The sequence below is a fragment of the Denticeps clupeoides genome, chromosome 6 (genome assembly GCF_900700375.1).
Source record: "Denticeps clupeoides chromosome 6, fDenClu1.1, whole genome shotgun sequence".
Classification (NCBI taxonomy): domain Eukaryota; kingdom Metazoa; phylum Chordata; class Actinopteri; order Clupeiformes; family Denticipitidae; genus Denticeps; species Denticeps clupeoides.
The window spans coordinates 14079116-14102562 of record NC_041712.1 but is presented as its reverse complement, the minus strand read 5'-3'; the positions used below and the strand labels follow the sequence as shown (position 1 = coordinate 14102562).

Below are 23447 nucleotides of genomic sequence, written 5' to 3'. Positions count from 1 at the left end.
GTGTGTTTACTTGCTTCACCAAACACATGTACCTGGTAGAAGGTTCCAGACTTCTATCTTCATCCTACAGTTGATGCCCCTCGTCAGCTTTGTACTCCCATTCTCTTCATATCTACACTTTCTGTCCTGCAGAGTTTAGCTTTTTAAACGTCTGTTTCCACATCACATAATACGGGTTGGTAAAGTGTTTGTAAGTCAGTGCTCCCTGCATCTAAGCCTTGTGTGCACATTCCCTGTTCGTCCATTTCCTCGCTCTGCTCCCTGACGTCTGGACTCTCCAGCAGAAGAAATGAGCAGCAGACTGAGCCGAGGCTCCCCAGTCGCCACCAGTCACACACGCCCGTCACTGACACACACCTGCAGCTCAGAACCGCAGCAGAACTTCCCCTGAAATGGCTGGACCAGGGAGCGCTCTCATCCCACCAGCCAAACAGATGGTGAGGCACCGCAGCTGCCCGAGGCACAGGAGGAGCAGGTAGAGAGGCGCAGGGTCTCCCCAAAGCCAACAATTCACCAGGCTGTCATGTTGTACCAGCGAGATGGAGAACACACACACACACACACACAGAGAGAGAGAGAGGGAAAGCAGCAGAGAGGAAAAAAATAAAGCTGATGTTGTAGATGGAGGAGACATGGATTGGGGGGCTTGCGTAAGAGGAGGAGGAGGAGGAGGAAGAGAAAGGAGGGGGGGTGGTGGTTGATGGAGAGAGCGGAGAGAAGAAGCTGGGGGAGAAAAGCGAGCGATAGAGGGAGAGAGGGAATGAAAGCGCACAAGCAGGAGCGCAGACGGCACAGCCACTCGGCAACCGTTCTCTGTCCGGCTCCATGACAACAGAAGCAAGCGCTCTGCGAGCCGGCAACCCTCTGCTGATCAAGGGGATGTGAGCTCTCTGTGTGTGTAGGTGTGTGTCTGTGTGCATTTTGGAGGAGAGGGAGCAAACCAAAAAAAAAAAACGAGGAGGAGAACATATTAGTCTTCATCACAGAACCAGGATACATCCTGACCACCAGTGGATTGTTCTTGATCTGTAGAATTGTGTGTGTGTGTGTGTGTGATTGTGTGCGTTTTATTATTTTGGGCTGGTCGTATTTGGCAGTGGAGAGGAGTGTGTGAGGTAGAAATGATGCTGGAGAAGACAGGAGGTCCGCTGCCTCTCTCCCGCTCTCAGGGTGCTCCACGGGGATGTGGAGAACATGAGACCACGGAGCCGTGCGGCTCCGGCTCCACCACATCTGCCTGAGACCCTCTGAGCGCCACGCTGGACCTGCTCACCTGGGGAAGCAGCATCATCTCCCGCGCTGGCCGAATCAGACCATGTGAAAGCGCCTGCACTGGTGAGTCGGATTGTTCTACATGTGGGAGCTTACTGGGCGCCGGAAAGTAGAGTTCTCCATCTGCACAGCGGAAAGGTGACCATGTGTTGAAAAGTGCAATAACCTGAGGTTTCATTTTAAAAGGTGATGAAACTGCATGCAAAATTGTTCACAGCGTGACCTGCATGAATAAACGCAAAAGACAAAGACAAGAACCTCATTTGCAAATAGACAAGGAAAAGGAAGAGTCCAGGCCCCCCTCCTTCTGTGACGTTGTGGCTGTAGGCACATTCAGGCACCTACGAGGACCAGGGTGCACCCGGGAGCACCACTTGTCCTTAACCCATGGTGACGCGGGCGGGGGAAGCGTGATTATAGCAGCGCATCGTCCTGGTGAGACGGAACCTTCACTGTTTTCTACGCGTCCGGATGGGTTGGCCCAGGCTGGGGCTGCCAAATGACAGGGATTCGGCGGAGAGACTCGCTATATAGATTTATGGAGCGGTGCGGTGCTGGTGGGGCCACACTCATCTGTTTACACCAGACCTGATCAATCAACGTACACAGCGTGCTACCTCTGCCCCTCACACAGGCAAATAGGAGCGTTCGGGCATGAACGTCAGGGGAGGGGTTGGTGGAGATGGGTGAGATGACTCTTGAGGGGGAACCGGTGAGGTAAGGATGGTTTAAATAAATGGTGTAAAAAATATGGGCTGTGGTGATTGAGGAGGGTGCTGTCTTCCATGCCAAATTTGGGTGGGCTTTGAAGTGACACCTGTGGCATTTGCACCCGAGACACGTTTTATTTACATTTGCAGCATTTATGAGACGCCCTTATCTAGAGCGTATTAGTAGTTACAGGGACAGTCCCCCCTGGAGACACTCGGTGTGAAGAGTCTTGCTCAGGGACCCAATGGTAGTACGTGGTATTTGAACACTGTGACGTTGTGGTCTTCTGGTTCATAGGCTACTACAACCCCCCCTCAGCACATGTGCAGATTTCATCAGCCGTGCACTTTCCGGAAATATTAAAATGAACACCCCCCCAAGGGTCAAGATTTTCTATACTGATCCCAACACTAACAAAATTACACTTCATTCAATGAATTCAGTTCAAGATGCAAACCCAAAAATATTATTTTGTGCATGCTTGACTTTAATTTTGCGGGAGGCTTATTTTTCCCGTCAGGTACTGCGTCGATGCCTGGGACTCGGGTCGAACATTAACTCTCCTGATAAAAGGGGTGCATCTGAGGGTAATGGTGTGTGCTGATATTTAGCAAACCGGTGTGTGATGAGTGAAAAAATTGTGGGACCGTGAAGTGCTAAAAGGCTCGCGGGGGATGCAGCCATTTTTTCCGCCTCATATAGATTCCTAACCAATTTCTGGAGATTTTGACCAACATTCGTTGACATTTGTTTCGTTAGTGCACGCCATGGCTGATATACAGTACCTGATGGGAATTGTTACGAGCCTAAATGGCATGATTGTGACAACATGCCTCTCCCCTCCAGAGAGCAGCATGTTCTCCATCACAGTGAGTCACGCTGATGGAGGCAGCGTAAACACCCTCCGTCTCATGCTCAGGACAAGCCGAGGCAGCGGCAGGCCAGAGGGAGGTCTTCCAGTTGCAAAAAAAACAACACTGTTGTCACCCACTTGAATGGGTGCATCTGTCGTTTGCGGATACATCTAGAAGGGCCTCGTAATTGTTCACTCGAGCTGAACTGAGACCAGGACGCCTCACCGTACTCGGAGCCTCCAACTTACACGTTCCGCGTTTTCCCAACGTACAACTACCCTCCACTGACGTTCCTGACAGGCAGCTTCACTTGCAAGCTAAGAGGGATTTTTGCACATGTTGGAGGGTTCTTCTCACACCCCTGTAGCGTCTCGGTAGCTTCACAGTAAGCAAAAAAAAAAAAAACAGCAGCTGCATCCGTGTCCCTTTCCTCTCCTAATTGAGGCCATTTTTGCCTCCGCCTCACCACAGCGGGAAGTCGGCGAATGCAGGTGAATGCTGCTGGCACTCTCTCTCCTCCCAGTCGTAACAGCACAACATCAAATTAAACCTAAAGCACTTCCAATCACATCTTTCTGTCCCCTGTGCACACGTCTCACGGTGATGTGGCTTTTATTTATTGGAGGGGATGCAGCGGCTACAACGATGGCCCTGAATGTTTGCCAGCAGAACCACTGCAGCTCTACATTACTGATACGCTGCTGCTGGCATCCTGTGATCCACGGACAAGGAGGGGGTGAGTTATGGGAATAGTAAAGCTGAAAAGGGGCCGAGTGTGAGCTCCCACCAAACACCAAGGGACTCTTACACAACGTAATCAATTGGCAACCGTTTTGCCCCTAGAAGAAGGCTGCAGAAGTGATGATGTCAACCACCGTCTCCCTCCACCCCCTCCTCTTTGTCTCTCTCACCTTCTTTCTTTTTTTCCCCTCATCTTTCACCCCCGAGCGGAGTGATGGATGCTCCCCAAACTCAGATCTTCTGCAGCATCCGCACGTCTTTTTCTATTGTTTCCTCGTGGCCTGTTGAAACGCTATCTGTACCCACCCACGGTGCCCCGAGTGCACATTCCACCCGTTTCATCCCAGAGAAGAGCTGCGTGAGTGATTGGCTGATGTTAATCCTTCCAGCCAACGCTCTCCAGGACTAGCCAGTCGATGTGTTCTAAATCAGTATTATTCCCTGGGTCTCACCGGAACAGTGAGAAAAGGCACTTTCGCTTTCAAATGAAAAGCTCCTTTGTATAAAATTACTTCACTTATGGCACAAGTTATTAAACGTCACCATGTTCCTGCAGTCTGCCTTGTAGTTTATCTCCAAAAACTCCATTTTAAAGGAACAGCACTGAAAAGCAATCCCGTCCAAGTGAATTTCATTCGGCCCGTCCAATTTTTGTCTGTCAGGGGCAGTGATGCTTTCGGGGGAGCATAATAGCATGCTGTACACAAACACAGGGCCAATCAATAAATACCTCGATGCCGGAGGCTAAAGCATCACTAACAATTACACTGCACATTTAATCGGCTGTGTCAGTCCTCTGGAACAAGGCACGGGCCTGACAAACGCGAACAAATCAGCAGTGGACTCTTGAATGTCGCATCTGGTTCCGTGCGTACGGGAGACCACATTTATGTGTGTTCATACGTGTGAAATGTTTTTTTTGTGTGTGCGTGTGTGTGTGTGTGTGTGTGCCAGTGTGTGTATGGGTGCGTTCCTTTGTTCCCAAATCACTCAGACAAACCCAGGCATCACTCCAAGACAACAATCGCATTAAAAAAAGGTTGCGCGGATTTCTCTACAGCCAGTGAGCCAGTGTGGCAGCAGAAGCATTTTCCTGCCAGCGCTAAGACATATACAACACATAAAACAAGACTTGAGTAAGAATAACAAGAATAATGGTGAGAACAATAAAAGTGTCCAACCCTTTGAATTTTTGGCACCCTCTACCACCCTTGTGCAAGAGATGCCAGGAAGTGTGAATGGCCACATTCATCACAATTTGCCCATATCTGCTGGTCGGGAGGGACAGAACTGCCTGCAGATTTGCGGCTTCTTAGTGAATAATTTAGAGCCTATCTAGTTTAATGACACACAAGAGTATATCACTGACTCAGTGAGTGATGGCACTAAATGCAAATGAGTGTAGTCATCACCCTGCTGTTGTTCCCCTATTGAAACCGGAGGGACTGTGCAGTATCAGTCAACACAAATATTAGAAGATGATGATGGCGACCTGGCAAAACGTGTCTTCCAGTCATGGACACTTGACTCCTGTATGTGTTCCCCACTTGTTCCCCATTGAGACAATACGGCAGCGTTTGAAGAGGCAGTGACTGCGTATGACAATATCCGTTCTGTAATTACCTGTCTGTTGCAAAAAAAGCAAGGTGGAAAGATTGCGGTGTGGTCACCCAGACAGCTCATGATGGGAGAGCCAGACGCAGTCGATTGGGCGTTTGGCTCTGATATATTAGGTCTGCATGTTGAATTCCTGACAGCATGTTTATGTTATCTTTCAATTCATATTCATGTTGCTGCAGCAGTATTACTTACTAAACGCTACAGAAATTCTGCTAAATCTCCTAATGTTTCCTGGGTATTGCTTAATAATTTGTGTACATCTTAAAAAGCATAAAAAACGAAGGTATGTTGGTGGTAAGTGTTGGCCAAGTGGCCCCGTAATCAGAAGGTTGTCTGTTCGAATCCCGATCCACCAAGGTGCCACTGAGGTGCCACTAAGCAAAGCACCGTCCCCACACACTGGCACACAAATGCCACCGGGGGGCGCCTGTCATGGCTGCCCACTGCTCACTAAGGGTGATGGTTAGAAGCAGAGGAAACATTTCGTTGTGTCACCGTGCGCTGTGCACCGTGCTTTTTCACAATGTCAATCACTTAATTTTCCTTTTCGTATAGGCTACTATAATGGAATTAACATGTTAGTACTAAACCTTTGTTTGCTAATGCTACCAGCATCTTTTTGCTATTAACGGTACAATGTGCTTTCAAAAACAGACTAGAATTATCCTCTGAGTTTGGCTGTGACCTTAAAAAGATTAAAGATTTAACCGCAGAAATAGTTAGAATGTTAACCAGGTTAGCAGTGGTACCACCTGTCCTGTAATACAACAACACCAGCTGATGTCCTACCCTGGAGCTCTCCGGATTGAGCCAGACATTGGCCAGTCAGGGGTCAAACCTGGATAAATTTCTGCATGCAAAAGAGTCTGACAGCTGCAGCCAACTGTGACCTTATTGATCCTTCACTTTCTTCACCTCGATAGGAAAAGTTGCTTGGTGGAGGTGGGGAGCGCTGCCCCTCAGGCACCCATTTGATGCCAGTGCAGATCTTTGAATATGAATGGGCTCCCTCTGCTTTTTCTGAAGTAAGCTTAGAAGACAGGAGATGCCCCTACAGAGCAAAACCGTGTCCCCTCGGGAGGCTTGGTAATGAGGTAAGGGGACAGGGCCAGATGTGCCACCCATAGCCTCCTTTCATTCCTCTTTCACATTCCTGGGGCGAGCGAGAGAACGTGGGAACGCTGCCACTGTCTTATACGAACCAAGAGAATGAAACATTCATGTGTGTTTAATGCAGCCTTCTGGCGAGCGGAGTAGTCACGTTCATGACATGAGGGTTGCCAGAAGCTTACAGAAAACATTGTCGTTTTAGTCAGAAAACATTAGCTGGAGTGCAAAACAGGAAGTCAGATGAGGATATTTCTCATCCGCTCAGTCCCCAATTCAACTGATTCTTATGCAGCCCACTGTATGCGACATGATAATTCTGAACAGAAGGTCACGGGTCACGGTGTGTTGTAAAATGTCTTTGTAATTAATGCAAGATAAAAAGGGAGGTCTGTTGAACTGTTTGACCATTCGGGAGGCTTATTATTTAAATAAGATGTTGATGTTTTGTGGAAGGGCTCTCATCTCTCCCTCTATCTACCTTCCCTATTTTCTCCAGTTGTGCCCCTCTCTCTGCTGCCTCAGCTCTGTCTGCAACACTCATGAATCCCATGGCGCAGCTGTACTATAAGAAAGCCAGCTACTCTCCGTACCGCGACCGCATCCCCCTGCAGATCGTTCGGGCGGAGGCCGAGCTCTCGGCTGAGGAGCGGGCGTATCTGATAGCAGTGGAGAAGGGCGATTATGCTGGAGTGAAGCTGGCGCTGGAAGAGGCGGAGATCTACTACAACATTAATGTGAATTGCCTGGACCCACTGGGGCGCAGTGCGCTGCTGATCGCCATCGAGAACGAGAACCTGGAGGTGATGGAGCTGCTCCTCAGCCATGGTGTCCATGTGGGCGATGCTCTACTCTATGCCATACGAAAGGAGGTCGTCGGGGCTGTGGAGCTCCTGCTCTCATACCGCCGCCCTAGTGGTGAAAAACAGGTACAACACCAGCCTGCATTTCGCACATGTGTCTTTTACTAGAGTGTCCATCCATAGATGAATGGGTGCATGCCTGGTGTGTGGATTTGTTTAGTTCTTCTAGGAAAACAAATTGGGGACAAACCGATGACTCCTGATTATCATTATTACATTATTTTGTTGGCCCAATGACCAATGGAAACACAGCAACAATTCAGTCCTGATGTGCAGCCAAAATCCTGTCCATGATCAAAAATAATTCATAGATCTTCACTATTGTGATAATATTTGACCATGATGCCACGCATTTATTTGTAAAAAGAAATCTGGTCTTAAGTTTACCGTACTACTTTCCAAGTTCTTATTTTATACCAGTGTCCCCGTGGCCTGTGCAGTTTTGGACCCATAAATAAATGACAGTGGTACCGGGCACTCAGAATGTGAGGGTCTGGACAAATCAATTGGCTTTTCTTATCATCCTTTTTTTCTGGCAGATCAGCTGAGAATTCATTTCTTTTGTGAGGTTGCAGACGCTGGACTCAGAACAAATGTTTAAAAACATACTTTTTCTGCATTGAAGTGGCAGAGTGAGAGGGGTAGGCCATTCTGCTGCAGTCTTACTGAATGTGTCTTATAACCTCCAGTCAGAAATACGGTTTTGAAATAACAAATATCAATAATCAAGAACAAATTGGATGTCTCACCCTCAAAAATTTCTCAGCACATATTGTTATTGGGTAATTATACCGCATTAGATATTTAACACAGTATTTAATCCCACATTTGACAATAAGGAATTCTACCTTTTTTGGATACATTGTATTTCATTTATTCTCTTTCTTTCTTTTTTCTCTTCTCAATCCCTCTTTCAGGTTCCATCTCTGATGATGGACACGCAGTTCTCTGAGTTCACCCCTGATATCACGCCCATAATGTTGGCAGCCCACACCAACAACTATGAGATCATCAAGCTGCTGGTGCAGCGGAAGGTCACCATCCCGCGGCCACACCAGATCCGCTGCGACTGCGTGGAGTGTGTCTCCAGCTCGGAAGTGGACAGCCTTCGCCATTCCAGATCCCGCCTCAACATCTACAAGACCTTGGCCTCGCCTTCGCTTATTGCTCTGTCCAGCGAGGACCCCATCCTCACAGCCTTCCGCCTGGGCTGGGAGCTGAAGGAGCTCAGCAAGGTGGAGAACGAGTTTCGGCAGGAGTACGAGGAGCTGTCGCAGCAATGTAAACTCTTCGCCAAGGACCTGCTGGACCAGGCACGCAGTTCACGCGAGCTGGAGATCATCCTCAATCACCGCGATGACCACAGCGAAGAGCTGGACCCACGTGAGTGTCGGGACCTCGCCAAGCTCAAGCTCGCCATCAAGTATCACCAAAAGGAGGTGGGTGTGTCTGCGTGTTTAAACCCTAGAATGAATCTGTTGATGCTCCTCAACAGAAGAGAAAATTTACCTGAAAAAAAAAAAAAAAAATCTTCTACTTCTGGAAGACATTCTGTTCTGGGCATTGGGCACAGAAGCAGACATAAGAACAGTCTTAGGCGGCAGAGGAGGCTGGGAGACATAGATGGGGCTGTGCCGTTTGATGGGGCGAGCTGAGGAAATGTGTGTGCTGGCGCCGGCGTGTGAGGGGGGAGAGCGTGGAGAAGCGGCCGTGCCGCGTTTGAGAACGTGCAGTGGCCACGGAGGCGAGAGTTGCGGCGCCTTTACCGTGACGGGCCGGGAGAGGAACGTTGTGGGCTTCGAGAGGTGAGTGCTTCGCGGTGATGACCCGGCCAGCGTTGTTTCTTTTTGGGGGAGGGTTCAGGTCAGAGTTCAGGTTAAGCAAAGGTGGACATTCAGGACGGTTGGTCAGAATCCAAGCATGGGTCATACACAAGGAAACACGGGCGATGGTACAGGCAGGGGAAAAAGGAGGAAAAGGAGGTCAAAAACAGGCAAAAAGAGCTCCAAGAAACAAATGGGCAAGCGGCTAGACTGGGAAATAAAGCACAAAAAATTAGTGGCCGTTGGATCCAAGATGGCGGCCGGCCTTTATAACCCTCGTGGACCCCGACCTCCTCTACTTTCAGGTCACAGTTTCCGGGATTGGTCCAGCAGTGCAATGAAGTGGGACACTTTGGTGAAGCGGTTGACCAGGACCAGGATGGTGGTTAATGCATTGAGATGTGGGGCAGAGGCATGAGGAGACCCTGTGGTCACTAGTTAGAGGGCTTTTGTGCGGCGCAGGTCAGGCATGTTGCTAGCGTTGGATCAGCTCCACTGTTCGGTTGTGGCCGAAGTGACCAGCCAGGGCGCGGTCATGGCGCCATCCGATGACCCGCAATCGAGTGCCGTTTGGCACATAAGTGCATGCCGGTGGGGCGTTTGGTGGCGGGGGCTCTTGGGTGTGGTCAGCGATGACATTTCTGAGAAGATTCCACTGAACGGGGGCGAGGATGTAGGCCTCCAGGATGATAGATTCCAGGGGCTCTGTGCCGTCTTCTGGGGCGTTCAGGTAGGAGAGGGCGCCGTTTTTTTTATTTGTTTTGGGACCCTGGCCGGAATGAGAGCGTGTGAGAAAATGTATGTTGAAAGCGTGTGAGAAATGTATGTTCCGCTAGTGCCAGCTTGATGACCAGGAGCTCCTGATTGTCCATGTTGTAGTTGTGTTCAGCAGGTGAAGATGTAGTGTAGTGTAGTTTGTTGTCATGGTGGACCAGGATCAGTGCTGAGGTGAAGCGGGGTGTGTAGTAGTGGATGCTAGGCTGGTGCGCAGCTGGAAGCTGGAGCTGGTGCAGCTGCGTGGTGAGAGAGGTCACCACTGTTCCAAGCTGCTGGAGAGAGTTTTGCTGCTCGTTCTAGGTGGAGAGCCACAACATGATAGCATCCATGACCGAACTATTGTCTGCTGCACCCTATGATAGACCGCTCATACTGTTAGGGTTCTGGGTGTTGGCCAGTGTCGCTCTCAACCTCTAGGTCAGCACTGCCCCCAATAAAAATGGTTTGTTTGTTAAGTGCAGTGTTTAATGAAGAACGATGCCATTAACGAAGGGGTACGGCAGTGACAGTACAAAAAGAGGTTCAGCAAACAGGCTCGAAGAAGCAAAAGGGCAAGTAGCAAGATTGGGAAACAAACCATGAGTGATGAGCAGGTGTTGGATTCAAGATGGCGGCCAGCTTTTATAACCCTCCCTGACCCTCGCTTCCTCTACTTTTGGGTAGCGGCTTCTGGGAGCGGTCCACCTGGGGGGTGTGGCAGGGGTGCGGGAACCGTGACACATTCCTTATCTACAGGCCCCAGCATTGGCAAACTTTGATGTCTCAAAGCCTTCAGTAGTGGCCAAGCGTGGAAAGACATTAGTTGTCAGGATCCTGCTGGAATTTTCCTCTCACTCTCACTGTGAAAACTTCCCTCAGAAAAAGCTGAGAAGTGTTGTCTGGCGGGTGCCATGACTCTGAACTGTGAGCGAAGGGTAGGCAGGGAGCCCGTCAGTTGTCTAATGACACACAGATTAGCCCCCTCTCTGGTTACTTTCACTGATGTACCCCACCGTTAATGGCATTGCCGTTCATTAAACACTGCACTTAACAAACAAACCTTTTTTTTTATTGCCTTTTGTGCTGGTTTATCTGTGCTGAGGTGCAGGTGGAGTGTTGCTCTGAATATGTTATTGGGGCTGATTTTTGCAATAACGGCTTCTGAGCTGAGTTATGCAATAAAGCTCACAGGAATATTCTGTTCTGCCTTTCATCTTTCTTCTGAGCTGGAACGGAACTCTGCTGTAGCATTTAGCTCACCTGGTTGAAGGCAGGGATGGTGGCTACCATGTGTCTGCTCTGTGTGACTTCACTCCTCTGTGTGTTTTCCTTGAAAGAGCCTAATAGGACCATCTAGTGTCACACTCAAATGGGGTAGATGAAGTACAATGGAAGGACATTTACAACCCTAAGCATTTGAATGGGTGTGTAGTTGTAAGTAAACAGACAGATTCTTACTCTATATTTGATTTGTATTCAGTGTCATACAGTCAGGGAAAAAATTATTTGAGCCCCTGTTGATATGATAAGTAAACTGATTTTGTAGCAAAGAAATTATAAATTACAAAAAAATCCAAAATAATGCATTCCAAAATGATAAATGAGCAAGTATTAGCTCCTCTATCAACCAGAATTCTGGCTTCCAGTTGTATTTTATACAGGTAATGTCCTGACATTGGTGGCTGCTGAACTCGTTACCTGTATAAAAGACATAGAAGTAATCAATCTATCAATATTCCTAACTCTGCACCATGGCAGGGACCTACACAAGGCTTGAATGGGTTACAAGACCATTGCTAAGCATTTTACAATAAAAAAAGGCACAAAGCGCTTCACAACAGTGGTCAGGGCCCCTAGTAAGCAAGTCAAAGACAACAGTGATAAGGAAAAAAGTCCCGGGAAATGGAACCAAGGCTCAGAAAGAGGAACCCATCCACCTCTGGTCAGCACTGGGTTACCCAGGATCGTTCATGTCAGGTCACAGATGTAGTGCAATGTGAGCTCCGTCCAGGGTTTGAGTGATTGAGTGAATAAATGGTGTGTGCACCCAGCACTGTGCTGGTGTCCTACCCTGAGTGAGTCCCCATTCTCTGTGTCCAATGTCCCAGCCTGGTACATGGGAGCCATGGCCAAGTTCTGTAATACGTCAGTAATAATTTACACATTTGTATTTTGTAGTCCTTATGAGAGCTTTTACACTCAATTGCATATTGCTAAATAATTTCCACTCTCAGTTTGCCAATTTCATCCTCTATCGCTAGCATTGGAAAGGAAATGTTCTTCCTCAGCACTCACCATATCCCATTCTGAAATGTGAGTGTGCGTACAATACCTTCACATGGGAGTAGTCAGTTAGAAGCATGATCGTTACTGCAACGTTTTAGAAAGAGATGTAGAGGGGAGCAGGCTAAAACCAATACAGCAGCGTGTTAAATATTGAAACCGAAGGGATCTGGCTGTTTGGGCTTTCCCGGGTTGAACTGCACAACCGGGGATTGTTGGCTAATGGATCACCGCGGCTTCTGAAGTATTTAAAAGCCTGTTGGCTGCTCATCCATATGCATGCATAATCCCGCAGACATTTACATGCATGACGTGCTCTGTTTATTTTTGGAGAAAAAGAGCAGTAATGAGAATGAGTGCATGCTGTCTGTTCTCCCCTCCTTTTCAGATGCCTTCCTCCTGACACTGCTTAGTGACTCAGGAGGCTCCAAGAAGGATTACTGTGTCAACCTTTGTTTAATGCGCATCATCAGATTAATATTTTGTGACACATTTGCCAGGACAGAGGTCGACTGATATGTGCTCTTCCTAATTTCTGGTGCCGGTGAGACATCTCCACAGTGCTGAACGAGTGCAACGAGCCGCTTCATCAGAGCCCTACGTGATTCTGAAACAGCTAATCCATAAATAATATCACACACCGGCTCTCCTACCAGGGGCACATTTAAATGCGTGTATGCGTTATGCCACGCATGTCCAATATCTGTGACTGTACCTCACATAAGATTGTTCAAAATGTTCACACATACCTTAATTACGCAAGTGCTCAAATGCTGCATTTGTTTCTAAAGTGAACTCAAGGGCACCTCAGCGCTGCCCACATCGAGCCGTATAGCTTCACGTGTCTGCGCGCTTCCCTTCCTCCTCTTGTTCGGTGCGAGGCTCTTTGTAATGTTGCATCAGGGGTGCGAAAGCCTCTTGAGGTCGATTGTGGGAGTGTTGCTATCGGAAATATCCTTATACAGGAACAGCAGTGTTGCTGGCGCTGGCACTTCATCATCTGGGGAGAAAGATTTAAAAAAACATCATGTTTACCAGCACATCCCCAGCAGGACACAGTCTGCATTCACACCTCACTTTTAGGACAGACTTGTTGGCCACGCGGGACACTTTTGTCTTGGAATGGACCCTTGCATTTCAATTTTGACAGACTTGTTCGCTTCACACAGCAAATCATGTTTTTTTTTTTTACACCCTATACACACGAAACAAAAGGCAAAATCAGATCATGACTGCTTCATCCCTGCCAGCTTATCTTTCCCTTGTCTGGATAAGAGGCTTTGTAGCAAAATTCTGCATTTTAGCTTGAAGGAGTTAAGATGTATTGCGAATTTGAATGTTAATGAATCGGCTCCTCTAAATAATTTATGCTACTGTATTGTTTATTTCTGTTTATGTCAAAAGAATCATACAAAACTCCAGATGACACCATTCACATGGAAGTAAAAAAAAAATGCTGATATTGTTAATCACAAACAGCGCTGATCTCCAGTCAGCCTTTATCACATGGCTGATTGATCTTGTTACTTAAAAATGATCCAATTACAGTTGAAGACACACTGGCCTGACTGAAAGTCCCAAAGCTTTAAACTGGCATGTTGGCCAGTTGTTCTCAAACTTTTTACGACAAGTACGGCAAGTGGCTCTGAAGGTAGTGCCACGATGACAGCAGCACAGGCAATTTAAGTCCAAATATGAATCCACTGTCCATACTGCAAAAGCACAGCATGTTATACTAATAATAATGAGCACTCGGAATATAAACAGGGTTGACGGTGACGAAGTGACCTGGCATCATGCATCCATGGTTGTGAGTTTGAATCCCAGCTTGGATCATGTGTACGAGGAGTTTTCCTCCGGTTTTCCTCTCGCCCTCCTAAGGGAATGCACACGCCTTAGGAGATTGGCGGCCCTGAATTTTCCTTGGGTGTGGGTATGTGCGCCCAGCGGTAGGCTGATGCTCCACCATACCTGGGATGGGCTCCGACACCATGACCCTTGAGTACGACGAAGCAGTTATGGAGAGTGAGTGTGTGAATTTATACACACAGAATCTGTGAAAAATAACCATAGTTTCTTGGCATATCACTGAAGAGAGCATGAGTGTCACCAGTTTGAGAACAAGGGCTGTATGTAGTGTTCAGGAACCTGTTGATTGAATGCTGTACTGAATGAATCATTGACAGAAAAACCGATGCCAAATGAACATGAACATGAACTAGCTGGTGTTCATGTGTGTGAACTGAACAAATTCTTTATCAGTGGCACAACAGTTATTTGGTTTGGCATGTCATTATTGCAGTGTGGTTTAAGAAGGGTGAATGAAAAATTGCTTTTCCTCTGTAATGTTTTGTTTCAGTTTGTGGCCCAACCCAACTGCCAGCAGCTTCTTGCCACCTTGTGGTATGATGGGTTTCCAGGCTGGCGCCGGCGTCACTGGGTGGTAAAGCTGCTGACGTGCTTCATCATTGGCCTGCTGTTCCCTGTTTTCTCCATCGTCTACTTGCTGGCACCCAAGAGTGCACTGGGGCTCTTCATCAAGAAACCCTTCATTAAGTTTATCTGCCACACTGCCTCCTACCTCACCTTCCTCTTCCTCCTGCTGCTGGCTTCTCAGCATATTGTCCGCACTGACCTGCACGTGCAGGGACCCCCACCCACCATAGTGGAGTGGATGATACTGCCATGGGTGTTGGGTAAGAGAACCTCCTACTTCAGAAGTCCACGGCTTGTTTAATAGATGTATCAGATCATGCTACCGGCGTGTCATTCCGGTCTGTGATTTACTGCTGTGCCGTGTAAGGTATTATATTAAATATAGTTATACAACACAGCGACTGAATCACTTTATTGCTGGCCTAATGTATTTAAGTTGTTCTGGACCATAAATGTAGGCATAAGCTTCTATAATTAATTGTATTTCTGACTGTTCTTATAAGTACAGCAAACCAATAACATGCAAATACTTGTTTTTTTAGACATTTAATGGTACATATGTTTTATATCTTTCAAGGTGTGTGTACAATTTAAAAATACTAACAATGTTATGTCACCCAGGCTTCATATGGGCTGAGATCAAGGAGATGTGGGATGGAGGGTTCAATGAGTATGTCCATGACTGGTGGAACCTGATGGACTTTGCTATGAATTCCCTTTACCTGGCCACCATATCACTCAAAATGGTTGCTTACTTTAAGGTCAGCTGTGCATTTGGCTGTTCTTACATAGTTGGTGTATATTTCACTGTACAACAATTACTTGTTGCTCAGGATATAAAGATCTGAATGAAGTTTTCAGGGTTTTGCACATTGATTAACGGATGGTTTCTTTCAGCCATAGTCACGAGATAATAAAGAAGACTGAGCACCAAAATCAATCTTTATGGCTTTTCCTGCAAATTAGTAGAGCAGCCATAATTGTAATGAACACAATTTCACTGAGGTTCAATTTCACTGAGGTCCTATGAACCATAAAAAACTGGGTCTTGAAATGAAAATTAGAGCAGTGAGTTAATGATAATAGATTAAAATGGATAAGTATTCATAACATAACATCCATACAATATTCCCCAAACAATATATTAACGTGACATGATACAATTGTACCTTTCTGAAGGTTTTGATTATTCTCTCAACCGTTTCAAACCAACAGTATAACAGCTCTCGACCTCGTGAGGAATGGGAGATGTGGCATCCTACACTGATTGCCGAAGCCCTGTTCGCCATTGCCAACATTTTCAGCTCTCTGCGCCTAATCTCTCTCTTCACTGCCAACTCCCACCTGGGGCCACTGCAGATCTCACTGGGGCGCATGCTGCTCGACATCCTCAAGTTCCTCTTCATCTACTGCCTGGTGCTGCTGGCCTTTGCCAATGGTCTCAATCAGCTGTACTTCTATTACGAGACACAGGCATCTGACGAGCCCAACAACTGCAAAGGAATTCGATGCGAGAAGCAGAACAATGCATTCTCCACGTAAGTGCTGTTCGCTGAGCGGGTCAATAGAAAAAATTCTGCTTCATCCATAAAATCCTTCATCCTTCATCCATAAAATCCTTCATCCATAAAATCATACATCAATCACATGGTTGAGAGCAATTCAGGGATCAGTGGAGTGGTGAGGTCAAGAAGCATTCATTCTTCCCAGCATCTGGAGGCTCTGTGGAGTCACCAACTTCATGGTGTTAATGTCAGAAGTCACGGCTTCAGCTTGCAGATTAGTAGTGGATAGAAGGCTGAGCCTTGTGGGACTCCAAAATATATGTAACAGGGTTCTAAAGCCCAGCACATCCTGGTCTTTTTTTTGTTTTTCTATTACTAGAGGAACTATGCACTCGTGTCAGCTCTTCTGAAACTTAATTGATGTTAAGATAATGACAAGCTGATGTTATATGTTATTATTATAATATATGTTATTGATTGAGTGAAAGGGTTTTATAGGCTTCGGTGTTGATTGCATTCCTTGTCACACAAGGGTTTTCAAACCAACTCCAGTTTGATTATGATTGTGAAGTGATTTCTCTGTTTCTCTCATCCCATTCTGATTCATCCTTTTATAGGACAACATTAGCATAAGTCAAGATGGAGTGTTCTGTCTGTGTTTTCACACATTTGTTGGGTTGCACTGAGGTCAGGCTTTCTTTGCTTTGCTTTATGTCTGGGGGATATATGATTCCTAAATATAATGAAATTACTGAAAATAAATGCCACATTATGGATCCTAAACTGGCATACTATTATCCAAATGAACAAATGTTCTTCTTTTTTTTTAATCATTCTATGTGTCCCTCCAGGTTGTTTGAAACTCTGCAGTCTCTCTTCTGGTCGGTGTTTGGCCTGCTCAACCTGTATGTGACTAATGTGAAAGCGCGTCACGAGTTCACCGAGTTTGTGGGTGCCACCATGTTCGGAACCTACAATGTTATTTCTCTGGTTGTTTTGCTCAACATGTTGATTGCAATGATGAACAACTCTTACCAGCTTATCGCTGTGAGTTTCATCAATGAAAATTAATACAATTCACCGGCCAACCATTAAATAAGTTTTTTGCCCCCAAAATAACGTTACCACTGTTGTGCTTCACCCCAGGATCATGCTGATATCGAATGGAAGTTTGCTCGAACAAAGCTGTGGATGAGCTACTTTGATGAGGGTGGCACGCTGCCTCCACCCTTTAACATTGTGCCCAGTCCCAAGTCAGTGTGGTACCTGTGTGTATGGCTTCACAGTTGCCTTTGTAAGAGCAGTCAGCCCCACCCAGAAGAACAGAGGAAGCATGAGAACTTCAAAGACTTGACGGTAAAATGCTCTGTACAGCAAACCTAGACCACATCTCCTATGGATCCATTCGTGCTAATATATTTAATTTCATACGTAGAAATTTAAATGTGATATTTACCCAAGCCTTACAGTGTTGGCCTAGCTGCTAAGGAAGTGTACACATAATCAGAAGGTTGCTGGTTCGAATCCCGAATCGCCAAGGTACCAGTACTGCTAAGTACTGTCCCCACACACTGCTCCTCGGGCACCTGTCACAGCTGTCACTGTGTGCACTGGGTGCTGTGGAGTGTCATTTGTGACAACTAATCACTTCCAGAATGATTCACATATGAGCAAAATAATTAATCCAGCAAAATAATTTTTATGTAAGTCAGTTATATTATTTATTTCATACTTGGATCTTAAATATTATCTGACAAAACTATAAAAAAAAAATCAGTTTTGCACACAAATCAGAAAGTCTGGTTATATCAGGTTATATCGTATTAATTTATGCATAACTTTATATCCTAGTTCAGCAGCTCTTTAGCAGAGCAGTCACTGTCTCCCATTCTAACGTTTTCTTATTTGATTTAAAATGCAACAGGGGCTCACAGGGGCTGCGGTGTTTAACAGAATGGACGTTTGGAAGGGCATGAGACTCGTTCATGGTTTGACCAGATCTGAGCTGCCCTATCCTCTGCATGTTGCTAGGCAACCTACGCTTCATCCACACCGAGTCCCATGACACTCTTCCGTCAGATGAACTCTTTTGCTGTTGGAGTGAGACTGTTTCACTATGCTCTCCTGTAAACTCAGTCTCCCACGATCTCCCACACACACAACTGCACTGATTTTAGGATGAGTGAAATTACATAAGGCACCCCACACACTGTTTCTGAAATGCAAACGAAAGCTGCAAAAATGTGCTACACAGCCCACCCCCACGTGTCTCTCTGAACTATGTGACTGGTGCATTATGGGGATTTTAGATGGTTGGAGTTAGAATGCTGCGAGGTGATATGGACATTGCCTGTGTACTGAACGGTATAAATTTCCTCCTGTTTGCAAACCTACAAATGAGGAATCAGAACTGACTGAATTTCCAAAGCTAGCATTTGCATTTATTAGCTGCTCCCAGCCAACTGTGGCCTGCGTCAGACGCAGCTTCTCAGCTGTTTATGCAGTCCGCCCATCACGGCTGGCTGATTCCGAGAGCAAACAGCCATTATTTCTGACATTCCTTCCTGCCGTCTGTCGTTGCAGGAGCGCCACGCAGACAACCTCATCCAGAACCAGCACTATCAGGTATGACACGCTAACGCTTACAACACAACCCCCATTCTTCAAATCCCAGGGACAGTCAGAGAGGCAGGCACGGCTAATCTTATTTCCACTGTAGAAATGGTGCCGCCTGATGGAGGGTTTAGCCGCCACGGTAATTGCAGCTTGGCCAGCCTTCGCTGGCATCTTCTCCCACCCCTTTCCTTCTGTCTGTGCTTTATGATGCGCAAAACCCCCGCCCCCGCCGCGAAACCGGCAACCACAGTAGTGCCTGATAATGAATAGGAATTAAAAACACATACACAGACACAACAAAACACACTTAGCTGCAGCCACCATGACTGCCACAGAAAATGTGTATAGATGCTTCTCGAGCAGGCGGGGCCTAGCTGATCAAATATATATTTCATTCATGATAATGTTAATTAATTCATACGTTTTTAGAAATACATTATTTCGATTTTTTTTCCGTCGTTCACTGTTCAAACAATCTTACCATTGAAATTATACACTGATTTTTTGTTAGTGGCCAGGGGATCAAATTATTATTTCCCCCTGTAGACATGGTTGGATGGTTGCACTGGCTTTACCTTGCATGATTTTGAACAAAAACTAAGTATCTACGTGAAAAATATGACAGCAATATGATATGAAATTAGTTACCGTATTGTTTTTGGTGTGGTGGCACACTTCCCTTATTTATTAACTCTACTACCGTTTAGAACCATTTAGCTCTAGGTGCGGTGATGAGTCAAAAATTTTTGTCTGCACAATGCCGCCTTGGAGAATAAAATAAAAATGTTGACAGCATGCCTCAGCATGAAAGGAGGCTGAATATTAAGTGAATGTTAAACTGCAATGCTAAAAGCAGAGCAGCAACCTAAAATGTTAATTCTGTCTACTTGACAGGTTTTAACCAGTACAGAAACATGCCTGGTGGTGGTGGTGGTGGTGGTTGTATAAAATTTCCAATGTGGAAGACCATTAAACATGGCACTTTCTCTTTAATGAAAAGGAACAGAATTGTTCACAAAACAGTCGTGCCTTTCCTACAACTTGGCTGCAGAGCTGAAATAAGCCTCTTACTTAGAGATTGTTTGTGCATCCAGGAGGTGATCCGGAACCTGGTGAAGCGCTATGTGGCAGCAATGATCCGCAGTGCTAAGACTAATGAAGGCCTGACAGAAGAGAACTTCAAAGTAAGTGAACTCCTTCAACCGTATTAATATTAAAAACACGTGTCACTGGTATCAAGTGACCTTATGCTGGGTGAAAGGAATTCAATTTGATGGAGGGTTCACTTCAGCTATATTGAATGGTAGCAAAATCCAATTATTATCAATGTCCATTCACTAAATGCAGGGTACTTAAAGTAGTGACTCAAGTGCTACCCTTTGAGTCAAATATTAAGTATTATTGTTGTGTTAAAATGTACTTTGACATAGCTGAGCTACAGCTGAGATTTGTGATTAGTTAATCATTCACAAGCATAGGTACAGTGTCTTTCAGTTTTCAAATGTACACCGATGAACGACATGTTCAACTGGAATTGGCTTACAGGAGTTGAAACAGGATATCTCCAGCTTCCGATATGAGGTGTTGGACCTGTTGGGTAACCGGAAGCCTCCACGCCGTACCTACTCCTCCAGCAGTGAAGCTACCCTGCAGGATGAGACTAATGAGGACGACTACCCTGCAGGAGAAGCCAAAACCAAGTCTAAGGGGGTTTCCTTTGGCCTGACGTCATCGAGGAAGAGGACACATGACTCTCCGTTTGGTGTCTCCGCCCTCTTCCACTCCATGTCGGGGATGGAAGGTTCTCTGCATGCCAATGACAAACCAAAGAGCAACGGTTTGCGCAAGTTTGCGGCATCGTCAGCATTTGTGCGGAACAGTGGCGGCCGGCTGCAGCGGTTCTCGCGCTCCAAGAAGAACTCGATCCGGCGGCTTGGCATGATTTTCTCACGTATGAACGGCCATGTACCAGAGCCTGCCCCTTCTCCAGGCCCTGCCTACAGCATCTCAGATGGGGTGGACTTTTGCATGACCCCTGACCCACTGGTCACACACAGTGAAGTAAACCTGCACCAGCTCAGGGTCCTGGGGTCAAACAGTCAGAACATTGCAGCTGAATCATCTCAGCAACACTGTAATCAGGAAGGCCTGCTATTGCGACCTCCAAGCACATCTCTGCCCTCATCCTCCTCCTCACCCCTGCATCGCGCCATGGGCATTTCTGCCTCCAGCTCCCACCTGCTAAGCTCTAGTGACGATTTCTGTCAGGGGTGGGTTGGACCTTGTGACAGCCTGGACTCCTACTGGGGGCCGGAGCAAGAGGAATCGATCACTACACAGCTCTGAGGGCAAGATGGGACCTTCCCAGTCTTGCTTTTCAGTGCACATTACAGGCCCTGGAAGTGTTCCCATGCTGGTCTGTCCTAAGCTGGGATGCAGAGAGATTCCTGTGTGCAGAATGATCAGAAAGACTGAGAAAACTGAACTAAACAGTCTTCAATATACCACTGGCAAATAAGACTAATACATTTATTTTATTGCAATAGTACAAAACCTGCCCCACGTCAAACATACGTCTTTTACCCTGGGGCATTTTATAGGACACTTAACATTTGAAGGTATTTCACTTATTAGCATAATCTAGGCTTTGCATCATATGAAGACCCTACACTAGAAGGTGGGTGTCTCTCTGTTCACACCAAATCACTCACAGTACCAAAGTTCCCAAAACCATGGCTTTCATACGAGCCGACATGGCTGCATCTTCATCCATAAAACATAACTATGTGTGTTCACAATTCTGATTTCACCAGTTCACCCAACTTTTCATGGGTGGGAGATAATGAGAGGGAGACAAAGAGATATGCCAGTAGAAGACAACACCTAATGAACCTCGTCCTTTGGCCATCCACAGTTTTTTTTTTCACCATTCCTGATTAAACTTCCTGACTATTTATAACCCAGTTCATAAGTTGAATCAGGTCTGGTGGAAAAGTAGACTGCGCATGGCTGCTGGAAGACAGCTGTATTAACTCAGCTTGCCCATGCAGGACACCATTAGACTACCCATTTAGAGGACACTGTTAGAAAATCAGCCGTAGACGGTGTAATTTTGTCTCGCATTGTGTTTGTCTGTCTTGGATGAATGAATTTTTTGAAGAAACAAGTCCTTCTGAATTAATTTAAGGTTGATCAAATTATGTTGGTATTTTGAACATTGGTCTCTCTCATTTTATTTTTTTTTGGGGGGGTTGGAGGGGGTTATCAAAGAAATACTACCTTTTATGTTTTTGTAATAAAATTTTATTTTTCTATGTTTCTCCAGAACATCTTTTTTTTGTTACTATGAGATGCACGATATTCTGCTTAAATGAGTTTGAAAATTTTATACCTTAATTTGAGGAAGATGAAATGTGACTTTATATAGCACCCATTTTTTGTTGTCAATGTGACCAACTTGTATAAAACAATAAACTAACAATAAAACAGTATTCCAGTCAGAGGTTGCATGTGGGCTTCCACTTTTTATCTTAGTACAGGATCATCATGATAAGGTAATATTCACCAGCAATTTGGGCTGAAATGGGCAGCTTCTTCCAGGAGGTGCCAAGTGGCCATCAATTTGGTTGTACAGTAAACCACATTCTCTAATTAAAATGTTTCATTGCTTTAGTATATTTCAGTCTTAAAACTGAGGTTGTTCACAAACCAACTTGAGCAAAAATAATAATTTACATCCACAACTAGTACTGGAGTTGAGGAGGAATGAAATAAGTGTCAAAATCATCCCCTTCTAAAACAAACATTACCTCGTTGATATTTTATCAATTAATAAATAGATCAATTGATTAAAATACTATGAGTAAGACGGCAGGTGACATCAGGGCCGGCCAGGGGCATAGGCACTACAGTCAAATGTTAAGGGAGCCATCCATCCATAGGGCGACACAAATGAAGAAAGAAGAAAAAAAAGTTTCTTAAAACAAGTTTGTTTTAAGACCACTTGAATTTACTTGTTTCAAAGCCTATTAAGTAGTACTAGCAATAATAATAATAATCCTATAAGGACACCGCAGCGCACCTCCCCTTCCCACTCCACTACAGCAAGCAGACAGGTTCTCGACTGTTCCAAGTGCAGTAAAAACATCATTAAATCACATTGAGGAGGAATCAGATTGTCTACTGTAGCAGAAACACTTTGACTGTAGCCATGATGAGGGCAGTGGTTAAGGAAGCGGCCCTGTAATTAGAAGGTTGCCGGTTCGAATCCCGTTCCACCAAGGTGCCACTGAGCAAAACACCGTCCCCACACACTGCTCCCCGGGCGCCTGTCATGGCTGCCCACTGCTCACCAAGGTTGATGGTTAAAAGCAGAGGACATATTTTGTTGTGTCACCATGTGCTGTGCTGCAGTTTCACAAAGACAATCACTTCACTTTCTTTCAATTTCACTTTCTTATGATAGTAGACTAAAATCAGAGTGCAGCGCACACAACAGTGTTTGAGTGAAAATTTTAAACCTCACTGCATTGGGAGTAAATCTGAGTATCACAAAATATGTCTGATAAACAACGAAAGTCAAAATCCCCCCAAGATTTATTTTTACAACTTGACTACTGTGTACAACCACTTTAAAACATGAATACTTAGAACAAAGTATATTATGCAATATAGATAAGGAATTTGGGAAAATGAACTTTTTATTAAATCCAAATGTGAAAATACGATGCATTACAAGATTATTTCAATACAAACACAAATAACTCCCATAAATAACAATAATAATAATAAAGAATAATAATAACAAACAGGCACAGGGTAGAGACATACAGGAACTGGCCTGAGGGTTAAGATGGAGGG

At 45.6% G+C, this 23447-nt stretch overlaps 1 protein-coding gene across 3 annotated transcripts; it reads left to right on the top strand.

The window, feature by feature from the left end:
• The first annotated feature begins 379 nt into the window (after positions 1–379).
• trpc5b (transient receptor potential cation channel, subfamily C, member 5b) lies at positions 380–22087 on the top strand. Of its 3 annotated transcripts, none has more exons than XM_028984146.1 (12): positions 380–475; positions 1170–1335; positions 6805–7234; positions 8086–8607; positions 14390–14726; positions 15088–15227; positions 15682–16004; positions 16823–17018; positions 17118–17327; positions 18555–18596; positions 19682–19771; positions 20133–22087. In XM_028984146.1, the coding sequence occupies exons 3-12, from the start codon at positions 6848–6850 to the stop codon at positions 20931–20933; spliced, it is 3048 nt and encodes a 1015-aa protein (XP_028839979.1). In that variant the 5' UTR covers positions 380–475; positions 1170–1335; positions 6805–6847; the 3' UTR covers positions 20934–22087. The 3 variants fall into 3 exon arrangements, with proteins under 3 accessions (XP_028839979.1, XP_028839978.1, XP_028839977.1); XM_028984145.1 differs by lacking the exon at positions 380–475 and adding an exon at positions 735–902; XM_028984144.1 differs by lacking the exon at positions 380–475 and adding an exon at positions 735–902 and having other exon boundaries at positions 1098–1335.
• Positions 22088–23447: the final 1360 nt, after the last annotated feature.